This window comes from Harmonia axyridis, chromosome 3, assembly GCF_914767665.1.
Source record: "Harmonia axyridis chromosome 3, icHarAxyr1.1, whole genome shotgun sequence".
Classification (NCBI taxonomy): domain Eukaryota; kingdom Metazoa; phylum Arthropoda; class Insecta; order Coleoptera; family Coccinellidae; genus Harmonia; species Harmonia axyridis.
The window spans coordinates 1158549-1184401 of NC_059503.1; the positions used below are offsets into that span (position 1 = coordinate 1158549).

A 25853-nucleotide genomic window follows, 5' to 3' on the forward strand; every position below is an offset into this window, starting at 1 on the left:
TTAACTCGATTTCACGACACTGTGTTCGATCACGAGCACGGGTTTTGAAAGAACGTCATTTCTGTCGCATCTCTGAAGATGTATTGAAGAAGTGGCATAAGTTGTTCCTAGCGAGATTGGATCTCTTCAGCTTGTCGAAGATATGACATTCGATTATCAGTGAAAGAGTTCGAAGCGAATTATTTCAGGAGTATAGATCTTTTCAGAAAAAAAAAATGTAGTTGGGGGACTTTTGTTAGGAACGAAGCTGATTTAGTTTTTATTGGGAGAATATGAGGAAAAATCTACAACCTGTGCAACACCCTCAAGGGGCATTTATTGGAGTGTCTTCAATGTATTATTTATTTATTTGAACTGGGGTCGTTTTGGTTCGGTAAGCCTTCCGGGAACTGCGACCATGCAGATCTTTTGTTCACTACCCTACTCATTCATAGAAACCCAGGGAGGTCGCCAACGACGTTAATAAAATTGACAACCTCCTTAGGGGCCTTGGCCGTTACCTCTCTGGTATCCTTGTACCGGCTTACCCATGTGAATGGTTCTTAGGCCATCCAGCTCCGGACACTTGCATATCAAGTGTTCGGCTGTTTCTGTTTCCGATTTACAGAGCCTGCGAATCTCGTCTGCTGACTTTCTCATACGATACAAATGATGTTTGTACCGACAGTGCCCCGTCAGCAGTCCCACCATCACCCGAAGCTCGGCTCGCGACAGCTTCAGGAGCTTTTTGGTGTAGGTAGGTGAAATCTTCACGAATTTCTTTGCCTGAACAAGTCTAGGAGTATTACTCCAGTGGATTGTCCTGCTGTTCAACTCCCTTAGCTGGATCGCAGCTTAATATTGGTCTTTTCCTATTCCACAGAAAGGCTCAGGTCCAGCAGGTATTAACCTTGATGCACTTTTTGCAAGTTCATCAGCTTTTTCATTTTCTTCAACCCCACAGTGCCCTGGTACCCATAGTAGAGTCACCTTATTTGCTCTGGCCAGTTGCTTTATGGTGTTACGGCACTCCCAAGTCAGCAAAGACCCCTGACAACACGATTTCAGGGATCTCAGCGTGGTTTGGCTGTCCGTGGTGATGTAGATATGCGCTCCCTTGAGGTTCATTTTGAGACACTCCTGGGCGCATACATAAACAGCCATTATCTCGGTCTGTAGAATCAAGGGCTCACTTCCCAGGGCTTTAGAGATCCTCAGTTTAGGTCCATATATCCCAATGCCGGTGCCCTTCTCTGTTTTTGATTCATCTGTGAACCATATGGATGACTTTTTGTCCAGACGATTTAAGAGACTTATTGCACTAGGACGGTCATTTATAACCGTTTCAAAAGGCGTTTCAAACTCGTAGGTGGTTGGCATAACATCCGATGGTTTTGCGAGGAGGTTTGAATCTAGTTGTTTCAGTATCCTCATATGTTCAACCCAGTTTCCAAGAAGGAGCTTTCAATTAAGGGAAATTCTTATTGCTTCGAGCAGGCTACATTTTCTCACATGTAGGTGTAAGGGAGGCAAGTCTAGTGTCAGATAGAGAGCTAGTAACATCTGTTGAAAGGCTGAACATGGATTCATGTTGATACCTGATCAATATTAATTGTTCCAGTTGATCATGATCATGATCAAAGGGGAAAAACGAGAACCAGGAAGGAGACAACATTCCTGGATGGCGAATATAAGAGACTGGACAGGGGTGAATGTCCAAACGTTGGTTTGCACCCATCAAAAGACAGACAAAGTTGTCGTGGTTGTCACCAATCCTCAACGGAAGAGGCACTAAAACGAAAAGACAAGCTAAAATTGCATAGAACAGAAAATAGAAATAGTTGAATTCCCTCGCAACTTCCTTAAATGCGTCGGAAAAGATCCCCAGCCACAATTTACGATGTAATACATACGTAACTCCGTCTTTTGTCGCTCCCGCTCCTTTCCTCGCGTGCTCGCCCCCCCTAGAGCGCAATTTCCAACGACACAGCGTCCCTTTCGAATCCACGAAGCGTCTCGATTCCGGGCACATCCTATAGCGGAGGCGACATCGACGTTAAAGATTGATTCTCGAAGAATGGAAAAGTGCGGTTTAGCCTGGCGAGGTATCAATTATTCAGCCGGATCCTGAAAGAGAAGAGACCGAGAAAAGAATGGATCGAATACGTTTCCAGCGGCGCGCAAATTCGATCTTTACCCCCGTTTGAAGTCCGGAATTGAATCGGAATACGTCTTTGATTATGGGATAAGTGAGAGGGAACTAGACGGCCGGCGGTGGAAAGTTTACTTTCTACGGCGGACGGTCTTGGAAGTGAATTACTTGCCGGCGTTCGCTTGTTCCCGGGAATTCGACAGGATCGTTTTTGGGTGCGGGAGAATCGGCTTGGTATGAATTAATTTGGGTTTGTTCGGGTTGGGGTTCGGCTGTGAAGGTTTTGGGACAGCTGCGGTTGTTAGAGTTTGTTGGACGTCTTGCTGAAAGATTAATTGATGCGATTTGTGTTTGTTTTAAGATTTCGTGTTTTTAATATTGGATGAGATTTGTCAGCCAAGGTAATGGCTGTTATATCAAGAACTTTACTGCGAAGACAAGCAGCCAAATTTCCCAGACTTCCTTCGGAAATTGCTACAATTAAAATCACCTGGAATATAGGTGTCAAGGATACTTGACTTTCAATGGAAGTCCTTAACAGAAATCAGTAATGAAGTGCTTGCCAAGTCTTTCATGAAATTTGTTAGATTTGCCAAAATGTTAGAAAATCTCCTTGGATAATATTCAACACAAAAAATCAAACTTGTCACTGATTTCAGAGGATATTTTGCAGCTGGTCAACTCTTGATACGATTCATTATATACGGTGTTTTTTTTCGAGGTATATAACTTTAAGTTGGCATCACTGTTCAAGATAGCGACAGATTTAACAGCTGTTAAGTGATTTATTCCCAGTTTGGTTTGGCAATTCATCATGGATAGACTCACGCCTGAACAACGCTTGCAAATAGTGCAATTTCATTTCGAAAATAATGGTTCTGTGCGGAATACGTATCGCTCACTACGTCCATTAGCGATGAAGCGTACTTCTGGTTGAATGGCTACGTCAACAAACAAAACTGCCGCATTTGGAGTGGAGCTAATCCTTAAGTGTATGTCGAAACACCATTACATCCAGAAAAACTGAATGTTTGGTGCGCTTTATGGGCTGGTGGAATCATTGGTCCATACTTCTTCAAAAACGATGATGGCCAGACCGTTACAGTCAATGGTGATCGGTATAGAGCCATGATTACTAACTTTTTCATTCCTGAATTGAACAACCTGATGTCCAGGAGCTGTGGTTCCAACAAGACGGCGTAACATGTCACACAGCTCGTGCCACAATCGATTTATTGAAAGACACGTTTGGTGACCGCCCAATTTCACGTTTTGGACCTGTGAATTGGCCTCCAAGATCTTGTGATTTAACACTGCTAGACTACTTTCCGTGGGGCTATGTGAAGTCATTGTTCTATGCGGATAAGCCATAAACCCTTGACCATTTTGAAGACAACATTCGCCGTGTTATTGTCGGTATACGTCCACAAATGTTGGAAAAAGTAATCGAAAATTGGACGTCAATATTGGGCTACATCCGAGCTAGCCGTGGCGGTGATATGCCAGAAATCATATTTAAGATGTAATGCCACAAGATTATCTTGCGGATAAATAAATTTGATGTCAATCGATTAATTCATCGTAGTTTTATTGCAATTTAAAGTTCTATAGCTCTCAAAAAAACACCCTTTATATTATGAAGAAAGATTTGACGGTATATTCTCCAGAGCAGTAACTTCGAAACAATTTTCGATTTTCCATCAAAAAACCTTCCTCTCCTAACCAAACTGGCCGGAACTTCGGCGCGAAAGATTTCGAAAAGTTGCCTTCAAACTTTCGTCCGACACCTTCCTACTTTCGCAGGCCATTCATCAACTTCATACACCTCCCTTCAACTTCTCGACCTCCCTCCGGTCCCCCGTCTTCAGGCTTAGGTGAGCCCGATTGTGACGAGGTGCCGGAATTTCTGGAATTAATAGGTGCGCCGCTCTTCAATTAGTGCGTGAGGCGTCCTGAAGGAGTCGGGACGTCTGTATCGGCTGAAGGACGACGGAGTCGTTGGAGCATACGGTCGCAGGCCCTAATCCCTCTGTGATTTAATGAAGAATAAGAGCGTTTTCGCCGCCGACGGAACGCGGCGTACTTCAAAGGAGACGAGTTTAATGACGGGAGGAGGAATGTTTCAGCCGAGTTTCGTTTTAGGTTGATTGAATCCGCCGACAGGGAGATTGGATGCAAGTTGTCTGATCGGTATGGAGACTTTCAGGGACACGAAACGATTTAGGGAAACGTTTTGTGTATGCTGACGCCTCAACCAGTTGGGCGTCGAAAAGTTTAACTCTGACTAGTTGGAGAGAACAAACTTCACAATTGAGATCAAACTTCACAATTGAGATCAAACTTCACAATTGAGATCAAACTTCACAATTACGAAAACACTTCTTTAACAAGGCCACATAGATCTATTTTCGTCTGAGTAATTTGCCGTTGCGGTTTGGTTAAGTATTTTTGAATAGAATTCAAAGTTTTCTTCTGCCATCAGTCTCAGTCTTGTTGAATATGAAGGGAACAATACAATTTGAAAAACATTTATATCTTAGTTGTATTGAATGATTTAGATATATATGTGTGTGGAAAACTATTGCAGTTTGAATTACTGCTTCATTCGGGTTCAAAATCAGATGAATGAGAAAATTACTGTACATCAGTACAGAACAATACAAGAGACAAAAAGGTTGACCAAAGGTTGGATTATCCCAAAACGGAGACGAAAATGCACTAAAAGAAAAAGAAATTTCTCGTTTTTTACTATTGCAGTCAGTTTTTCTGGATGTTACGGTGTTTCGACATAAACTTGAGGATAAGCTTCACTCCAAATGCGGCAGTTTTGTTTGTTGACGTAGCCATTCAACCAGAAGTGCGCTTCATCGCTAAACAAAATAAAATGAACGTAGTGCGCGATACGTATTCCGCACAGAACCATTATTTTCGGAATAAAATTTCACTATTTGCAAGCGTTGTTTAGGCGTGAGTCTATTCATGATGAATTGCCAAACCAAACTGAGAATAAATCACTTAACAGCTGTTAAACGGTCGCTATCTTGAACAGTAATGCCAACTTAAAATTATATACCTCGAAAAAAAAAACACCCTATATAAGAACTGCCACATGCCACCTCTCAGTCTTCTAAAGACAACCCAATTCATATTGCTATGTGACTCTTCCCTTCATGACTATTTGATGTTTTCGTTCCAGTCAAAACAAAACATATCATCTGCCTAGATGTTGAGTCCCATATTCAATCAAAACGGCCATTATTCCAACAAATTAGCGTAGACCTGGTAACCGCTCACAGGATGCTGCGAACTGAATACATATTTCAATTGACTTGATTGGATGGCTGGAATGGACGTAGCAGAGTCAATCGATAACCGGAATGAAGTGATGTATATTTCATCAATGATAAATAAACTCCAAACTATATCGGAATGTCAACATCGGGATATAGATAGGTAACCATATGAACTACCGCGGAGTCATTTGATTATATGCTATCCCTTCAATTATACTAATTCTTGTTGAATAATTGAAAGATGGAGTGCTGTGATAATCATGATAGTTGATGGATGTTTACCCTATCCGGTGTAAATATATCATGAAGAGATGAAGATATTTCAGGAAATTACAACAACATGAACAGAAATAAATAATTCTTTGGTTATTTTGATTTTTGGTCCCAATTACCATGAAAGAATTGTATCGAGATTTTTTTGTAATATCAGGACATAATGAGGTTGTTAAAATTCGATTTTTTTCTCATAAGACCTTTCCTCCATAAGATATCCAACTTAAATTTGGCAGAGATATACCAATTTGAATTTTTCATCATGTGATATGCTGATTTTGAATGCAAATCTACAGGATGATATTTTTTCTGAAACAATGCCTGCTTCTCTCCTCCAGAACTGTTTTTTTGTTTACCATTGGTAGTTTGAGAAAATGTAAAAAGTTGTACAGTTATACACTTTTTAATTTTTTTTAATTTTGTCATATCTGCTACCTTTAATTTCTTCTAGTTTTGTCCTATCTGCCACCAATTTCGAGAAAACAATTTTAAATAATTCTGTAGTATAATCCTCAGTAAAATCCGAATATTCCAGTATAGAATATACTGGTCACTGTTTTCAGCGGTCTTCAATCTCTCTCTTGGCTGATTCTTGAGCTGATTTATCAACCGTGATAAGACATGGTGACTGGAAATTCAATTCTATCGCTGAAGGCTGCATTGAAACAGCTAGTGAAACAAAAAGCTATGATATTATTAGGTGCAAACAAAGATGAATAATATTGCCTCAACATCTGAAGATATCAATCCAACAACATCCACAAAGGACGTTTACACTCACAACATATCTAGTAAGGGGAGTTTTTTTTAGAGCTAAAGAAGCGTTGTTCAGGCGTGAGTCTATTCATGATGAATTGCCAAACCAAACTGAGAATAAAGCACTTGACAGCTGTTAAATCGGTCGCCATCTTGAATAGTATGCCAACTTAAAGTTATATATCTCGAAAAAAAATACCCGTTATAAGTCGAAAGATGTCTCCCAAACAAAATCATTCGACATGTTTCGGGAAATTTTTCCAATCACTATGGGGCAAGAAATATAAGGTATGACTCGTCTGAGATTGAACACCCTGTACACAGAAGAAGAGGAAGATTTATTTCAGCTGTTGAATATACGGCCATCACGACAATTCTCATACGAATACCACAAATATTTCAATTCAATCCATCTCACTGCCAAACCTCCGCACTCTAAACGATGCGATCGAAGCAAGAACCGTTCCGGGGATCTAATCCCCGGAGCGAGGAGGTATATTCCGGTAGCGATGAACCCGACAATGGAGTCCCGGTAATGTTCGAAATGAATCTAATACCACTCGAGCCACATCTGCAACCGTTGCCGGAGCGATACGACAATGAAAACCGCTGCCAACCTCACCCCCCTCCCTTCCCTGATGTCTCTTATATTTTCATTATGGAAATACAATTGCTCTTCATGATTCTTTGTTATTGCGTCCTCTGGCGCGGAAGTTGCAGCATAAGGGTCCTCTAGTCCTGCGGGATACTAGCGCTGTCTCTCTCTATCTCTCGCCCAGCACGTTCAATTAGCGGGATCGACTGGGGAGTGGAGACCACGACCGACGGTCGAGCATTTTGTAGCTCTTGTTTGTGAAGAATATAACGGTTATCAGCTTGCCCAATTGTCTGTGATTCCAGAATGTCTCTCTCACTGATGCGGTAAAATGCAGAGTCTACTCCATCTCTTTTCTCTGATACTGCCGGAAGATGTTACTTATATTATCTTCAACTCTCACATAATGTTTATGATTTATCAATCATCTTGCTTTTTTCGATACATTGCCCACTAATGTGATAATGACATCCAAAAAAAATCAAATTCATGGTAGATAATTCGAATTTTAAAAACATTCGGAGAACTCATTCATTGTAAAAATTGACAACAAAATCCTTACAGTTAGGCAAATAAAGGCTAGATGTTTACACTCTGAAGGGTGTTTTTTTTCGAGGTATATAACTTTAAGTTGGCATTACTGTTCCAGATGGCGACCGATTTAACAGCTCTCAAGTGATTTATTCTCAGTTTGGTTTGGCAATTCATGATAAATAGACTCACGCCTGAACAACGCTTGCAAATAGTGCAATTTTATTTCGAAAATAATGGTTCTGTGCGGAATACGTATCGCGCACTACGTCCATTTTATTTTGTTTAGCGATGAAGCGCACTTCTGGTTGAATGGCTACGTCAACAAACAAAATGTCGCATTTGGAGTGAAGCTAATCCTCAAGTGTATGTCGAAACACCATTACATCCAGAAAAACTGACTGTTTGGTGCGTTTTATGGGCTGGTGGAATCATTGGTCCGTACTTCTTCAAAAACGATGATGGCCAGAACGTTACAGTCAATGGTGATCGGTATAGAGCCATGATTACTAACTTTTTCATTCCTGAATTGAACAACCATGATGTCCAGGAGCTGTGGTTCCAACAAGACGGCGCAACATGTCACACAGTTCGTGCCAAAATCGATTTATTGAAAGACACGTTTAGTAACCTCCTAACACCCGTTATATTCATGTGATCAAGTTACGCAAAGTGACTACATAGCTATTGAGTCAGGCAAGGTAAATGTGCTTCTTCGAAACCGGTGTATTTCTCCATACTTTTTAAGTGCCACTATGGACTAAAAAGTACCAAACAGAATCGGAGCCAAAAAGGTTCCCCTAATCAAATACGAAAGACATATGCAAGATACAAACCCCTCACCATCCTCAACACACACCAAGTGCGATACACCCCTGTCCGACACGTGACAGGTGTGAATCACGTCGCTTGGCGGGTAATTATCACCCGCCCCCGGGGAACGCACCTGATTTGAATTTATTAAAATTGCGCCCGAACTGTAGCGCAAGAGTCCTGTGTACGTTTTCCGGTTAATTGTATAAGTTTGAGAGGCGCGCAAGATTTGTAGCGCCAGCTCGCCTAATGCGACCGAACTGATGGGCTTACTTGGATTTATTCCGCCGCCGGAGATACAGGTGGGATGCTGCAAACGAATCCGGGTGGTTTTCCTTGAATTAAGCGAATATTAACTGGGTTATGATTAAATTTTGGAGGTAGGCAGGAAGAGAGATTGTTTTGATAATTTGGGCCTTTGTGATTTTAACTGAAGTCATGCTGATAGTAAGAGAAATGAATATAGGAAATCAGGATGATCTCCAAGTAGAAAAGGAAAGAGAAGAATAATACTCTCACATCAACAATGATTAGTGAAGTGCAAAAGGAGACTGAGATATAAGGAAAACCAGCAAGGAGCACATCAAATCCGTACAGGAAGAGAACATTAGCAACAAACTAACATTTTGAAGCAATAATTGAACATATTTGATGTCATTTGGTTCGAAGAAAATCATGTTGAGACGAAAATATCATTTAGTGGTCAAAAAATAACACACATTTTTATTAAGAATACGCGTCCTGGAAATTTTTCTTGCATTAGAGCCAGAACAAGTCGTTTTTGGTGGCTTATTGCATCATCTTGCAGAAACCACATCTCTTCCTATTCCATATCATCAATTTTATGTCAAAAAAATCGATTGCTTTAGCTATGAGAATTGATGGTTTGGGTGACACCTTCTTCATTTTATTTATTTATTTATTTATTTGGTACTAATGTCAAACAAGTACGGCCAATCACTCTACCAAACCAATTTGCATACCATATAGTGACTTTCTGTGGATGTAATGGTCTCTCAGAAGTTACACGAGGATTTTCACTACCCCATATGCGACAATTGTGCTTGTTTACATAGCCACCGAGTAAAAAATGTGCTTCGTTGCTGAATAAAAATCGTCATCCAAACGTTGTTGTTTAAGCTGTCAATCGGCATAGGTTTTACGCACTCCACGGTCAGCTGGCTTTAGTTCAACTGAACCTTAAGAGGATGGAGATGCAAATCCAGATGCAAAACATGCCTTAGTATTCCGTAAGAGTGATCTAAACATTGTGCGCGCCGAAGAATGGATAAATTTGGATCTTCTTCAACAGTTTCAACAGAGCGTGCATTTCGACGATGTATGGACCTTAAGACATCGGTAACAGATCCAGTTCCTTCTAAGTGTTTTACTGTTTACCAATTGTACAATCAAATGGATGGCTATGTCGACCATAATCTGCCTGTAATACATGAGACGTATTTACTACAGAATCATTATTTTTTTAGTAAGTTTTCACAATTTTCATACGTTTAACAGTAAACAAACGATCCATATTCTTGAATGGCTCGCCTTCAACCAAACAAATGACGCTTCGGATGGCATTTGAGATCGAAACACGATGTGTATTAGGTGGATCATTCAAACTGCAAATTACCCAATCCAAATGGAAGTGATTCTCATCAAATTTCCAGATTACACTTCAAGTCTGCATGATCTGTATCATCAGATTGAGGAATTTTATACCTATATTAAAACTGCCAGTAAGTCGAATCAAATATAGGTGTCATCCAACCAATCATCAGGTAACACTATAGCTTCAATCAGAGGTTGATTACATGCCTCATGTTCGAGCGTCCCCTCCATCGAAATGGACCATGTTGGATGATTATGAACGAGATTGAATCGACTTCCGAAATTGAATCAAATGCTCGTTTTTGAAGTCCCCCTCTGTGCGGGTGTCGCACTCTGTCACTGAACGACAGGAATGAATATGAATTATTGCTGGGGTGTTGATTCGAATGAGGTGAATGGAGGGATCGATAAATGTTGCAGAGTGGTGGTGGGAGCAACAAGTTTCGAATATTTTTTATTTACATCAGTAAACCACCAGAACTAGGAGTATCAACAGCCGTGAGGAAGCTGAAAGTTTCTGATGGCTGACACGTCATAGCAATCTCCTAATATCCAAAACGCTGAAACGTTGCAGTGGGAGTTGAATTGTCCTTTATAGTAATGATAACAAGCGTTTATAATGAATCAGAATTAAAAATTTACAAGTTCCAGAGTGAACTAGCTGGAGTTGAAATTGGTGGTGGCTATTAACTGTGAAGTTATTTATGTCGTACTTTATACAGTGATGTCAAGCTATTTCTACAAGATTTTGCGATGAAATTGGCGTGGCAAATTGTGAAAAAATAGTTGAGGCACTACTACAGATTCCTTTCTCTATGAGTTTGACTTCTTCTATCATTAAATGAACAGCTATGAACTCTAGCTGGTCAGTCCCCAGCAACATCGTATATTCGCTCATTAGGCCCTTGAAATGGATCAAAATGATCAGGATTTTCATATCACGTTTGAGGCTCAGAAATTCCAAGAATGATTGGTGAAAAGGTTTTCCATTTTCAACATGTAACTGTTTGGTGCAGTTTTTAGGATGGTGGTGTGATTGGACCTTACTTATTTGCAAATATGATTGCACCAATCTTATAAGTACAACCATAACGATAGAGCCTATTCTGCTGAAATCTTTTTCTTTCATTATTGACAATGAATTTCTTTTGAATTGCAGATGTTTTTTTGATAGCAAAATGAAACTTTTTATTGAAAAACCTTCATATTGTCATTTTCATGTCTGTAAACTTCATCTGACCAGAGTATACAACTCAAAGCTTAGCTCAAGGTATTTCCATTGTAAATTCCTATTGCTGAACCTTTTGTATGGTTTTTCACGGGTGTTAAGATCTAGCCGATGTTACACTTGATGCCCCTTCAACAAGTTAATCTGCTTGTTCATTGCTTTCAATACCAATATGCCCTACAGCCAAAGCAGAGTAACTTTGTTGCCTCTAGCTTAATTTGTTATAGTATTACGAAAATCTTAGGTCAGTGAAGACAGAAGGTAATGTAGGTAAATGTGGTGCCCTTTGAGGTTCTTTTTATTATACTCGTAAGCCTTCTCGAAGACAACTGGGTTTTAGTCTGCAAAATAGAAGATTTCTGACCTAGAGGCTTGGAGAGCCTTAATTTGGACCAATCTACCCATGGAATCCATTGATTTTTATGAATCTGTGTGCCATATCATGAAACGTTGGCCAGTAGATTGACAAAATCCGCAGCATTTGGACAATTACTACCATGTCCACTTCAAAAGAGGATCAATAATCGAAATCATGTGAAGAAAGACATCACCAGAACTCTAAAGCCTAAAATCAAAAGACTGCAGGATCAAATACCAACTACACTCGAAGCCGAAGTAACCATACTCTAGTCGACAGACTTGCCATTCGTGTTCAACGATGTTGTCATCTTCAAGAGAGGTCATAGAGAGTCATAGTTTCTGAAGAAGACAACTGCGTATGAAAAAAATCGACTAACTAACCGCTATCTCGAACAGCATCGAACAGAGCATGGAACAATCCGATTACGTTGTCCTTTATAGGCCAAAACCATTGAAAAGAACCGAGTCCATTGTACCTGATCACGGAATCGCGATCGAATTAACAGCACAGCAATCATCATTAAGTCCCCGGATTAGCCGATTCTGACGCTCGCCGATCGACGAACTCGATTCGTCATTAGCAATTCCGGATCCGATTCCTTTGACGCCGCCTAATCTAATCGGGTTTCGGGGGCGGCGCAACCGCGAAAAGTTCCGAGTCCTGATCCCGGTAATTGGCCCCTACAATGTAAGTTTTAATGAAACCTTATCACGTTCTTGGGCCCCGCGCGATTTTAACGCGCCAGGAGACGGGGCAATAATTTTCCCGCTTTTCATTTATTCGCGGATTTCCTCCCGGCTGAGAAAACGTAATTAATAAGGAAATGGGCGAGTTTATGGATCATTCTCGAGAGGTGATTACTGATAGTTATGAACTCCTATAGCGCGCTTTCTTTCGCCTTTATTGCCTTGATTAGTCGTCTAATTGGATTGTTATTCTTTTATTATTGCTTCCTGATGAGATTATTGCGGGGATGATCCTTAGATTATTTTCAATAAGTTTAAACAAAAATGAATTAGTTCTATTTATGTGAAATGGATTTACATCGTTAGAAATTCAGCCTTTTAAGATGTTACATAGGTTTACAACTTTGCTACCGCCCTTTTTTTATCCGAAATTCAAGGCTCCATCGTAAAAACGGGTTATACATTTATGATTCAAAGAGTCTACTGACGGGTGTTTTTTTTCGAGCTATATAACTTTAAGTTGGAATTACTGTTCAAGATAGGGATCGATTTAACAGCTGTCAAATGATTTATTCTCAGTTTGGTTTGGCAATACATCATGAATAGAATCACGCCTGAACAACGCTTGCTAATAGTGCAATTTAGTTTCGAAAATAATGGTTCTGTGCGGAATACGTATCGCGTACTACGTCCATTTTATTTTTTTTAGCGAAGAAGCGCACTTCTGGTTGAATGGCTACGTCAACAAACAAAACTGCCGCATTTGGAGTGAAGCTAATCCTCAAGTGTATGTCGAAACACCGTTACATCCAGAAAAACTGACTGTTTGGTGCGCTTTATGGGTTGGTGGAATCATTGGTCCGTACTTCTACAAAAACGATGATGGCCAGAACGTTACAGTCAATGGTGATCGGTATAGAGCCATGATTAACAATTTTTTCAATCCTGAATTGAACAACCATGATGTCCAGGAGCTGTGGTTCCGACAAGACGGCGCAACATGTCACACAGCTCGTGCCACAATCGATTTATTGAAAGACACGTTTGATGACCGCCAAATTTCGCGTTTTGGACCTGTGAATTGGCCTCCAAGATCTTGTGATTTAACACCGCTAGACTACTTTCTGTGGGGCTATGTAAAGTCATTGGTCTATGCGGATAAGTCACAAACCATTGACAATTTCGAAGAAAACAACATTCGCCGTGTTATTGCCGATATACGGCCACAAATCTTGGAAAAAGTAATCGAAAATTGGACGTCCAGATTGGACTACATCCGAGCCAGAAATCATATTTGAAATGTAATGCCACAAGATTATCTTAAAGATAAATAAAATTCATGTCGATCGAATAATCCATCGTTGTTTTATTGCAATTTAAAGTTCTATAGCTCTAAAAAAAACACCCTTTACTATCATCTTTCGACTAATATTTCTATAGCGTTATGTTTACAAATAGCTAAGTTCATCGCATGACATCAACGATCTATTTATTTCGACTACCACTCACAGCTACTTCTTTTCCATATGCTACGTAGTCTATTCATTTTTTGAGACCTTCAAGGTAGAAAAATCGTTGTTAAGAATTCCAAAGCTATAAACCACGAGGAACAATTTTTAAGCCTCATTCCAATGATTTCAGAAATTCTTCGAGATAAGTTTATGGAAGAATAATAATCCATATTGTAAAATACGCAATATTTTCTGGAGTTGGTCAGTTCTCAACTTCCCTAGTGAAACTCACAAGCCAACAAAACTCTCTCTTCACATTTTCCAAACTCTCCGTCTACATATACCGGATTTTAAAATCCCCTCCACAGCATCCCTAATCGCGCTCCGGTTCATTGCTCCCGCCAACGGAGCCGAACAACAATCCCACTTCCTGTTCAACAACCTGAACGGCGAGCTCCAATTAAAAATAGAAAGAAGGAACAAAAAAAAAAACAAACCATCGATCCCTTTCCCTTGTTTCAGCTATGCTACGGCGCCAGTTCTCCAGCTCTCTCGGACCGCAACCGCTTTCCCACGCTGTTCAGGACCCATCCTTCGGCCACCGTGCACAACCCGACCAGGATAAAGCTCATGAGGAAATTCGGATGGTCCAGGGTGGCCATCCTGCAGCAGGCGGAGGAGGTAAGTGTTGTTTGTGATTTTCTTGTAGCTTATTCTAACTGAAAAGGGGTCTGAGAAGTCTCTTACAAGTTCAAGAGAAGGCTCAGTATCAATCAAGAATGCTTATTTTATCTATCCAGACTCTCCTAGGCTTCTAGGAGACCTCTCAGAAGCTATGAGCTTGTGCGAATCAGGAGAACCGGTTTTGTTCCATGTTTATTTTAATATGTAGTTTACTTTTCGCCCAAAAACCTTCGAAAACTTCAAAATATCTCCAAAAATACAAACATGTCTATTGAATTAAGAACTGCAGCCACAACTAAACCAGAGAGCATGAAACACGTTTAAATGCAAGGTTAAAAAGCAAGCATGTTATGTTCAACTACAAATCTTGAATTTGGGCCCTATGATATTTCAATTTTAATTCTGCTATGAATTGATTACTGATTGCTTTTAAGTAAGCTTGCACTGTGACCTTTAGATTCATTGTATCCCCCATTATAGTTCTCCTCACCACTATATCATCTAGAGCTCGCCTTCCAGTTTCTGAGTTTTAATGAACTCCTACATCTCTGGGATGTCTTCAAGGAGGTTACATCCTATATATTTCTCGCGAAAGAATTTTTTGCGTTGAATTGCAATGGTGGGGCATTATGTAGAAAGCTGATCTGCAGTTTCTTCTCCTCATCCCTACAGAATCTGCAGTCATTAGTTTCTGATATTATTATTATTATTTGAACTGGGGTCGTTTTGGTTCGGAAAGCCTTCCGGGAACTGCGACCATGCAGATCTTTTGTTCTCTACCCTACTCATTCATATAAACCCAGGGAGGTCGTCAACGACGTTAATAAAATTGACAACCTCCTTAGGGGCCTTAGCCGTTACCTCTCTGGTATCCAGGACCGGCCTACCCATGCGAATGGTTCTTATGCCAGCCAGCTCCAGACACTTGCATACCAAGTGTTCGGCTATTTCTGCTCCCGATCCACAGAGCCTGCAAATCTCGTCTGCTGACTTTCCCATACGGTACAAAAGATGTTTGTATGGACAGTGCCCCGTCAGCAGTCCCACCACTACCCGAAGCTCAGCTCGTGGTAGCTTCAGAAGCTTCCTGGTAAAGGTCGATGAAGGACCACAAATTTCTTTGCTTGAGCAAGACCCGGAGTGTTTCTCCAGAAGGTTTTTTTATTGTCCCACTTCCATTCTTGTACCGCCGTTTGCAATATTTTTTGTCCAGCGTGCATTTCGATGATGTATAGGCCTTAAGACATCAGTAACAAATCCAGTCTCTTCGAATTTTTACACTATCTTACCAATTCTTGTGGTGAAAAGTAACCCAGTACAATTTATTGTGGTCATCAGAAAAAATAAGGGGAGTAGTTATAAGTAACATGTTTAATGATGAACATAAAGTTCAGTTTCTGGAAATTACAACATCGACATCGAAAAAGCGTTAACAAAAACGAATTCTTCAATCCCGAGAGTCCACTCTGAACTGAAATATTCCATACTGAAGCTATCAGCTACTACGAAAACCTTCAAATCTAGAATGCATCCCAAGAAGAACATAGTAAAACGCAGTTGATCGATGTCGCCCTCGATCAATTCTGACTAAATGAAGAGGAAATATGTCTTTCCGCTCTGATTAATGAACAACGTCATTCGTACCCTTCCCCTGAAAAAAATCGCAACCTATTCACTAATGGTCTCGAGGAACCGAACCGGAGGAAAGAGTTCAACATTTTTCTTCCTCCTCGTCGACATTGATATCTCGCTTTTCAACCGATTCGGACTGGAAAGAACTGATACAATCTGGAGGACTCTTTAAATGCGATGAATCAGGATATTTGGAGAGCGAGAGAGCGATGCAGATCATTAGGCGATAGAAGGCTTGTCCGTCATCCCGTTTCCCTTATACACTGATCAAAAACTGATGGGACTTCGTTCATTAGCATTCGGAAAGAAGATGCAGTATTTTGAGGGTTTGAAAAAATTCTGGAGAAGTTAAGGCTTGTTCATCAATCAATAGACTCAAGATATCTCCTCTCAGAACTGCGACCATATTGATCGTTTGTTTTTTAACCTGGTTGTCAATTCACAGAAAGATCATCTACCATAGTGGCTAATCTGAGCATGTTCATAGAAGCCTTAGCCTTAGTCACTTCTTGAGGATTTAGATCTGGTTTTCCCAGGAGTATATTCTAGGATAGCTAGTTCTGGACTCTTTCACTTCCACTGAATTGCTTTCTTACAGGGTACTGTCACCTCAGCTGAAGATAGTATGTTTATCAGAAACTATCGAAGCAATAAGAATTTCCCTTAATGAAAGCTCCTTCCTGGAAACTGGGTTAGACATATGAGGATACTGAATCAATTAGATTCAAACCTCCTCGGAAAACCATCGGATATTATGCCAACCACCTACGGTTTTGAAACGCCCTTTGAAACGGTTATAAATGACCGTTCTAGTGTAATAAGTCTTGTGAATCGTCTGGACAAAAAGTCATCCATATGGTTCAAAGATGGATCAAAAACAGAGAAGGGCACCGGCATTGGGATATATGGACCTAAACTGAGGATCTCTAAAGCCCTAGGAAGTGATCCCTCGATTCTAAAGACCGAGATAATGGCTGTTTATGTATGCGCCCTGGAGTGTCTCAGAATGAACCTCAAGGAGGCGCATATCTACATCACCTCGGACGGCCAAACCACGCTGCGATCCTTGGAATCGTGTTGTCAGGGGTCTCTGCTGACTTGGGAGTGCCCTAACACCATAAAGCAACTGGCCAGAGGAAATAAGGTGACTCTACTATGGGTACCAGGGCACTGTGGGGTTGAAGGAAATGAAAGAGGTGATGAACTTGCAAAAAGTGCATCAAGGTTAATATCAGCTGGACCTGAGCCTTTCTGTGGGATAGGAAATGACCAATATGAAGCTGCGGTCCAGCTATGGGAGTTGAACAGCAGGACAATCCACTATACTAACACTACTAGACTTGTTCAGGCAAAGAAATTCGTGAAGATTTCACCTACCTACGCCAAAAAGCTCCTGAAGCTGACGCGAGCCAAGCTTCGGGTGATGGTGAGACTGCTGACGGGGCACTGTCGGTACAAACATCATTTGTACCGTATGGGAAAGTCAGCAGACGAGATATGCAGGCTCTGTGGATCGGGAGCAGAAACAGCCGAACACTTGTTATGCAAGTGTCCGGAGCTGGCTGGCCTAAAAACCATTCACATGGGTAGGCCGGTCCTGTATACCAGAGAGGTAAGGGCTAAGGCCCCTAAGGAGGTTGTCAATTTTATTAACGTCATTGACGACCTCCCTGGATTTGTATGAATGAGTAGGGTAGAGAACAAAAGATCTGCATGGTCGCAGTTCCCGGAAGGCTTACCGAACCAAATCAAATAAGTACTAATTCTGTAGAGATGAGGAAGAAAAAACTCTTGATCACCTTGCTACATAATGTCACACCATTGCAATCTAACGCTAAAAATGCTTTCGCGAGAAATATTTAGAATGTAAGCCCCTTGAAGCCATCCTAGAGATATACGAGTTGATTGAAACTCGGAAACTGAAAGGAGACCTATAGATGGTACAGTGGTGAGGATATGCAGGAAATGTTTTCAATATAAAATATTTAAAAAAACACGCTTCAAAGTTTTCGGCCAACCACAAAAAGTGAAGGCCTCAATGTTAACCTAACTCTTTGACGGATATTTTTTGACAACAAATGAGACGAGAGAAAGTTTTCATAATCACCTAATTAGTTTTTGTAGCAGTCCCAACACATAGAGCAAATTTTTCCTGCAGTCTTCAAAAGTTCAATGCGGTAGAATTTATGTCCGTTGTTCAGTATGGAAGACGTATTAGTCCTTGAAATAAACGGAGACATCACTTTCTGCTCAGTGTATCGGAAGGAATTGTCGAGAAATCGATTCTCCCTGCTCAGCTCCATTCCGTATGAGGTCCCGAAGTTTTATGAGCTACTTCGGACGATTAATTCCAATAGAAAATCGGATTGAAGAGTTGGAAGTTTGTCGGAAGTATCACATATCTTATCTGGCAGCAGGAAGTCGGACCGTTAGAGGCGCGCTGAAAAGTTTTTGGAAAAGGGAGATGGATAATCTGGATGCAGGGAAATTAGTACGAGATTTTCGGAGTTTAGGAGGGGGTGGGGGAAAAATGAACTCTGGAGGATTGCCCCGGGTTAACTAGGAGGTTGTGGGATCTTGGGAAGGACGTGAACTCGTTAAATTTAATGGGAAATATGGGGAACGGATCGTCTCGTTATCTGAATGGATTTTTCAGTATGTTGATGTGGTAACAATGATCAGTTTGTAGTAGAATCGTTAAAATTGCACCGCATATCACTATCACTATTATAATGTGGAATTAGATGCAAGAATTATGGTAGAAATTTTTTTCTATACCTAATTGAAAAATATTTTGCATACCATCAGAGGTCACCTAAAAAAACGACTTCTTGCAACAATTTACATAACAACACAAAAACGGGAAAAGTTTGAGATGAATTATTTGATTCGCTTTTTGAAGATGGTGAGAAGAGAGAAGGCACAATAGTGTACACTGCCTGGTTGCGAGCAATAGATCTTACGAAAACGGAATCTGCTCATCTGAAGTTCATTTATCCATGTTTGACGTGGTTCAATATTTTTCATCTCGATTCTCTTAGGCTTCTTTGAGATCTCTTGGAATCTCGGAGATTTTGATAACCTGTATACTCCGAATCATGAACATAATTTCCTGATTACAGAGACCTTTGGGTTTTTAGGGGAGGAATCATTCATTACAGTCTCATAGAGACGATTCTCCTAGCACGTATAAGCTCTTAGCTCGTGATTGGTCTCAAAGAGGCCTACTTAGATAAAATATTTCTAATACGCATAAGCCAACAAAGCAACTGCACTAGCACTGTCTAGGAAACTCCTTATTAGACTGTCTACCCAAGAAATCTTGAGTCCACAGATAGAGATTTATTGAAAGGCGAAAGATGACCTACTTGGGACAGGTATTGAAAGATGATCAGTTTCAATTGCTCCAGTTGATCATGAAGGGCAAAATAGAGAAAAACCGAAGACCAGGAAGAAAACAACAGTTCTGGATGAAGAACTGGAGAGGGATTTGTCGTGGTTGTCGCCAGTCTTCAACTGAAGAGGCAGCGGAAGAAGAAGCAAAGATCTTTGTGTATCCATTAATATCTCTAAAAGTCTTCTTCATAACCCAATAGATATCTTTCAGCTAATCAATTTCTGAATGAGACGAGAGAAAGTAATTATAATCACCGAATTTTCAATCAATTTGTTCAGGGTTCTACGCTTCCCTGAAAATAAACAGGAGCGTTACAAACATTCATTATCAACGAAAACGATGCTCCTAAATTAAACTCACTCCCACCCTCTATCATCGAAGAATAACCTGAAATATTCTTCCACGTGGATATTTCCACGATACGCCGCCCCCATAATATCGGGGGAAAATTCCAGATGGCGAGAACCTCGAAAGATCCCAAAATTCACGCTTCGCCGCAACTCGATATAACCGCCCGTCAACACAATACACCCGCCGCCTATATTATAATGAAGAAATCATTTTCGCGTTCTACAAGTCATATAACCCCCCAACACCCCCGGGGGGCGGCGGGGGGAGCACAAAGCGGCGGCGGCGGGCGAAAATACTTTATGTTACACGCATCGGAAGTTGTGTTCGGACGCGGTGGAAACAATGGACGAAAACGATACAGGAATTCCTACGCCGCCACCGCTGCCTTTTTTGTGTCGGATGGAATTCCTACGGCGAAAAAGAAGAAATAATGAGAATCTATGAATTATGCATGAGCGGCGGCGCGCGGAGGGGAACCATTAAACGTGAATAATATTCCATATAGTTCGGTCTTTGAGGGCGTTTTCATGCGTGGGTGTGGGAGTTTTTCGGGAATAATTCATTTGGAATGTTAACTTTTTTTTACCTGGTGGAAACCTTTTGGAGAAACTGAACCGCATGCCTACGATGAGTTTTTTGGAGTTGTACAACCTTTGCCCTTATAATGGTCCACTTACACTCAACTGTGTGGGACTTGTCTATCAAAGAATCTTTATAGTTGCATGCCACCAAAAATGAAACAGAGATTCAAAATAAACTTAAAACCTTCTAAAAATATTTCCATATAAAGACATATGAATACATAGTCATCAGGAAGGAATATTACTGCGCCTCTTTCACACTATGACACCAATGTGTGGATTAATCCAATGAATTCATCTATAGAATTGGAACATCTGGAAAGCTTTAAAGAAAGCAATAAGAATGTATGATTTATCTACCACTAATATTGAGAATTGACGAAAAAGAAGATGTCAACACACTCACCACAAAAGGGAGCTCAAACTCCTTTCATTGACAAAGGTAAATGCACCTATAAGAAGTTTCAGGAGAAGGAAAAACTGAAAGAAAAACACCCTGGTGGAATATTTTAGAGTTGGATTATTCCGAAGAGTTTATTCGATACTTTGATATTGGAATATTTAAGAAGTATCTGGATATAAGCACCTCTTCACTGAATCCCTTACAGGAAATAGCTGTCTCAGGATGCTCTCCTTGAGAATGAGTCCAGCAGAAAACTATGAAAGCAGATTCTGCGGGGAGGAAGAAACTCCAGGTCACCTTGTGACCATTAGATGCCTCGCCATCGCTAGCCAAGGCAAAGAATGCTTTCGATAAGAGACTTATAGAAGTGTAGTAGTAACCTCCTTGAAGCCATCCAGATATTGGAGCTCCTTATAACTCTGGACCTGGAATGCTTGCTGTACTACGACTGAACGTGAGAACAACTTTTATAGAGGCATAATAGACCTAAAGGTTGCGTTGCAATGATCTCCCACTTGAAACTTAATCCAATCTAAATAAATAATACTGTCAATGATAAATTTAAACCTTCAATTTTATTTCTAGGTGTTCATTTCAACGGTGGAAGATCTTGAGGCACGCTGTTCTGAGGCCGGAATAGAGATTGTGACGCGACAGTCTTTTATGACAGATCCCACGGACGCCGTAAGGAATCTGAGACGTCAGGACGCCAGAGTCATCGTCGGTCTGTTCTATGTGGTCGCTGCTCGTCGAGTCTTATGCGAGCTGTACAAACAAAACCTTTACGGCATATCTTACACGTGGTTCTTTATTGGTAAGTAGGAAATAATTCTTTTTTTTATATTTCGTATGTGGTGGGCTTCAAGCCGTCCAGATTTGGGCATTATTTATAATATTCGAACATACTAGTTTATGTAATTTTCTCTCTGCACGTAATCAGAATGTCAATAAAAGCGTTACCAACTATAAAAACCATCAAAAGTTTCAATTTCATTCGTCAAATCGACCACGTGTCTATCTATGATCATCTGTGAACTTCAGATACCTAATTGAAATATTCGGTGGCCACCAAAGTCTCCGGATTTAACACCGTTAGATTTTTTCTCTTGATAACATTAAAATAACAACATTTATCAGTTTGAAAATGTTGAATTGTTGAATAATCTAATATTGTTGAATACGGAGGCCTTGGTGAGTCACCGAATATTTTATTTATCTGAAGTTTACAAATTACAAATTACTTTAGATATTATAACTCCAAAACTAATCGTTATAAAAAACAAATTATAACACCATTGGATTCTAAAGGGTGTTTTTTTAAAGCTATAGAACTTTAAATTGCAATAAAACAACGATGGATTATTCGATTGACATGAATTCTATTTATCCGCAAGAAAATCTTGTGGCATTACATTTTAAATATGATTTCTGGCATATGACCGCCACAGCTGGCTCGGATGTAGTCCAATCTGGACGTCCAATTTTCGATGACTTTTTCCAACATTTGTGGCCGTATATCGGCAATAACATGGCGAATGTTGTCTTCCAAATGGTCAAGGGTTTGTGGCTTATCCGCATAGACCAATGACTCTACATTTCCCCACAGAAAGTAGTCTAGCGGTGTTGAATCACAAGATCTTGGAGGCCAATTCACAGGTCCAAAACGGGAAATTAGGCGGTCACCAAACGTGTCTTTCAATAAATCGATTGTGGCACAAGCTGTGTGACATCATGGTTGTTCAATTCAGGACTGAAAAAGTTAGTAATCATGGCTCTATACCGATCACCATTGACTGCAACGTTCTGGCCATCGTCGTTTTTGAAGAAGTATGGACCAATCATTCCACCAGCCCATAAAGCGCACCAAACAGTCAGTTTTTCTGGATGTAACGGTGTTTTGACATACACTTGAGGATTAGCTTCACTCCAAATGCGGCAGTTTTGTTTGTTGGCGTAGCCATTCAACCAGAAGTGCGCTTCATCGCTAAACAAAATAAAATGTACGTAGTGCGCGATACGTATTCCGCACAGAACCATTATTTTCGAAATGAAATTGCACTTTTTGCAAGCGTTGTTCAGGCGTGAGTCTATTCATGATAAATTGCCAAACCAAACTGAGAATAAATCACTCGACAGCTGTTGAATGGGTCGCCATCTTGAACAGTAATGCCAACTTAAAGTTATATACCTCGAAAAAAAACACCCTATACTACAAAAAGTTCCTGTAGAATGTCCTTTTATCATGTTTATAGCACCAGTAATATAGAAGCTATGAGTACTTTTCATTCCAAGCCATTTTACAATTTTTCTCATAGTGTGAAAACAGTTTAAGTAATAAGATTGCGGTTTTCGCCAATTCTCTCAAATTTCTAGCTCAAAGGGAATTTGAGATCCCCTCACTAGACAAATAATTTGGGACACCCCATACAAGGTATGGCGGAACGAAAGGATTTGTCACATAATTAGGAAAAATTGGTTTTGTCTCCAAAAGAAGATGGAAATAATAATTCTATGGAATTCTGGAATTTCCACTTTCAAAAAACGTATGCGTGAGAATTCCCAAATCATTTATGCTGAAATTCTGGTAAGGAAATAGCTTGAAATTCCTGTTGGAATTCATAAAGATAACATTATTTCAATATCAGTATCCTCATTAAAGATGAAACCCAGCGAAAAAAACTCAGCAGATGAAATAATATATCCAAAATCCTTCCTCCACCGCCGAAAATATCTCATTCGTTCGTACAGTCATTCATCATTCCCGTTTTTCCAGCGTTATTACGCTCCACTTCAAAGACCAACGAAAATACTTCAAACAACAGCAGCAGCAACGTTTCAATTAGGCTCTTTACAAAGCGATGAATTTCACTGATGTATCCCTTATCCATTTACTCGATTGTTAGCCGGATGTCACAGCCGACTGACGTTCAGTTTCGGTTACATTAGGACGCGAGCAATTTTGTTCAAACAACGCCTCTCACTTGAGCTAATGGAAAATCGATGTGGATAATTCCACCCCTCAGTGAAAGCTACCCTTCTGCCCCCCTACCACCCTTTAGGCGGCCTGGGTCTGTTTCCCCGTTTTCGGTTTACCTGGTCTGAGAGCTTCGGGATATCGGGGTTTATTTTCATAACGCAATTATATTCCACTTCTGAAGTTTCATTCGCAGAGCGAAGAGAGAACGAACAGTCGCGGGGGAAGTTTCGCGAACAACAAATGGATTTTGTGTTTGATGTATAGATTTTCCGGGAAACTTGAAGGGGTAGCAACAAGTCGAGAATTTGCTGGATTTCGAATTAATCCATCTGCGATACAGATACGATGTGAATGCTGAATAACGAAATAACCATCTGTTGGACATAGGACGATGATAAGGTTTCACTTCTCGCAGAAAACACCTGGCAACAGTTTGAAACAGTCAACCCAGCCAGGTTTAGGGTATCTTGGTCGCCACACAGGTTCTTGTGCAATCAAATGCTGGCTGGATGTAAACATATCGAGCTTAAACAAAAAACACTAAATTCATCACATTTACGAACCCATAGCATCTAACGGGTGTTTTTTTTAGAGATATATAACATTAAGTTGGCATTACTGTTCAAGATGGCGACCGATTCAACAGCTGTCAAGTGATTTATTCTAAGTTTGGTTTGGCGATTCATCATGAATAGACTCACGCCTGAACAACGCTTGCAAATAGTGCAATTTTATTTCGAAAATAATGGTTCTGTGCGGAATACGTATCGCGCACTACGTCCATTTTATTTGGTTTAGCGATGAAGCGCACTTCTGGTTGGATGGCTACGTCAACAAACAAAACTGCCGCATTTGGAGTGAAGCTAATCCTCAAGTGTATGTCGAAACACCGTTACATCCAGAAAAACTGACTGTTTGGTGCGCTTTATGGGCTGGTGGAATCATTGGTCCGTACTTCTTCAAAAACGATGATGGCCAGAACGTCACAGTCAATGGTGGTCGGTATAGAGTTATGATTACTAACTTCTTCATTCCTGAATTGAACAACCATGATGTCCAGGAGCTGTGGTTCCAACAAGACGGCGCAGCATGTCACACAGCTCATGCCACAATCGATTTATTGAAAAACACGTTTGGTGACCGCCTAATTTCACGTTTTGGACCTGTGAATTGGCCTCCAAGATCTTGTGATTTAACACCGCTAGACTACTTTCTGTGGGGTTATGTAAAGTCATTGGTCTATGCAGATAAGCCACAAACCCTTGATCATTTGGAAGACAACATTCGCCGTGTTATTGCCGATATACGGCTACAAATATTGGAAAAAGTCATCGGAAATTGGACGTCCAGATTGGACTACATCCGAGCCAGCCGTGGCGGTCATATGGCAGAAATCATATTTAAATGTAATGCCACAAGATTATCTTGCGGATAAATAAAATTCATGTCAATCGAATGATCCATCGCTGTTTTATTGCAATTTGAAGTTCTATAGCTCTAAAAAAACACCCTTTATCATATAAACATTTCTTATGTTCTCATTATTATCGAACCCATGGAAAACCTTTTACTATGATAATTATACTGTTAAAAAAATTCAGATTCACTTTCAACGCGCAGGAATATTTTTGAGTCTGATGTAACATTATTTTTAACTGAAAAATGTCAAGTTTCTGCGACTCCAAGTGAACCAGTCGAACATTCATCCAGAGAAAAACTAAGACTACAGCTCAATTTTTCACGTAAACAATCCAAGAAATCTCCTCCCCTCCCAGCAGAATCCAAGAAAATAACGAAGCGAAAAAAATTACGCCTTCGGGGTAGAAAATCTTCCCCCATCGCGCCCAAAGTGCCACAATCCTTCAGACAGATTTGCGACCATTGTTTTCAACTGGCAAAGCCCACTGCGTCAAGCCCGCGCGCTGACGAGTTCTCGAAAACGTCGGAATCTCCGCAAAAACAACCCGGGCCAGCATCCTCATTACCCCCCGGGCAAAAAAGCGGCCCGTCCTTCCGGCTAATGAAAACAGTAAACTTTCTGTAATCCCCCCGTGTTCGATCGCGAAAAAGCCCTTCCATTCCCTTCATTCGGCTGA

At 40.5% G+C, this 25853-nt stretch overlaps 1 protein-coding gene across 2 annotated transcripts in view; it reads left to right on the plus strand.

Moving 5' to 3' along the window:
• LOC123676602 (gamma-aminobutyric acid type B receptor subunit 1) overlaps nt 1–25853 on the plus strand; it is a 165799-nt gene that overhangs the window by 82291 nt on the left and 57655 nt on the right. For both annotated transcript variants that reach the window (XM_045612665.1, XM_045612664.1), the window contains exons 4-5: nt 14255–14413; nt 21366–21594. In XM_045612665.1, coding sequence (XP_045468621.1) covers nt 14255–14413; nt 21366–21594 — 388 coding nt within the window. The remainder of the gene's footprint in view (nt 1–14254; nt 14414–21365; nt 21595–25853) is intronic.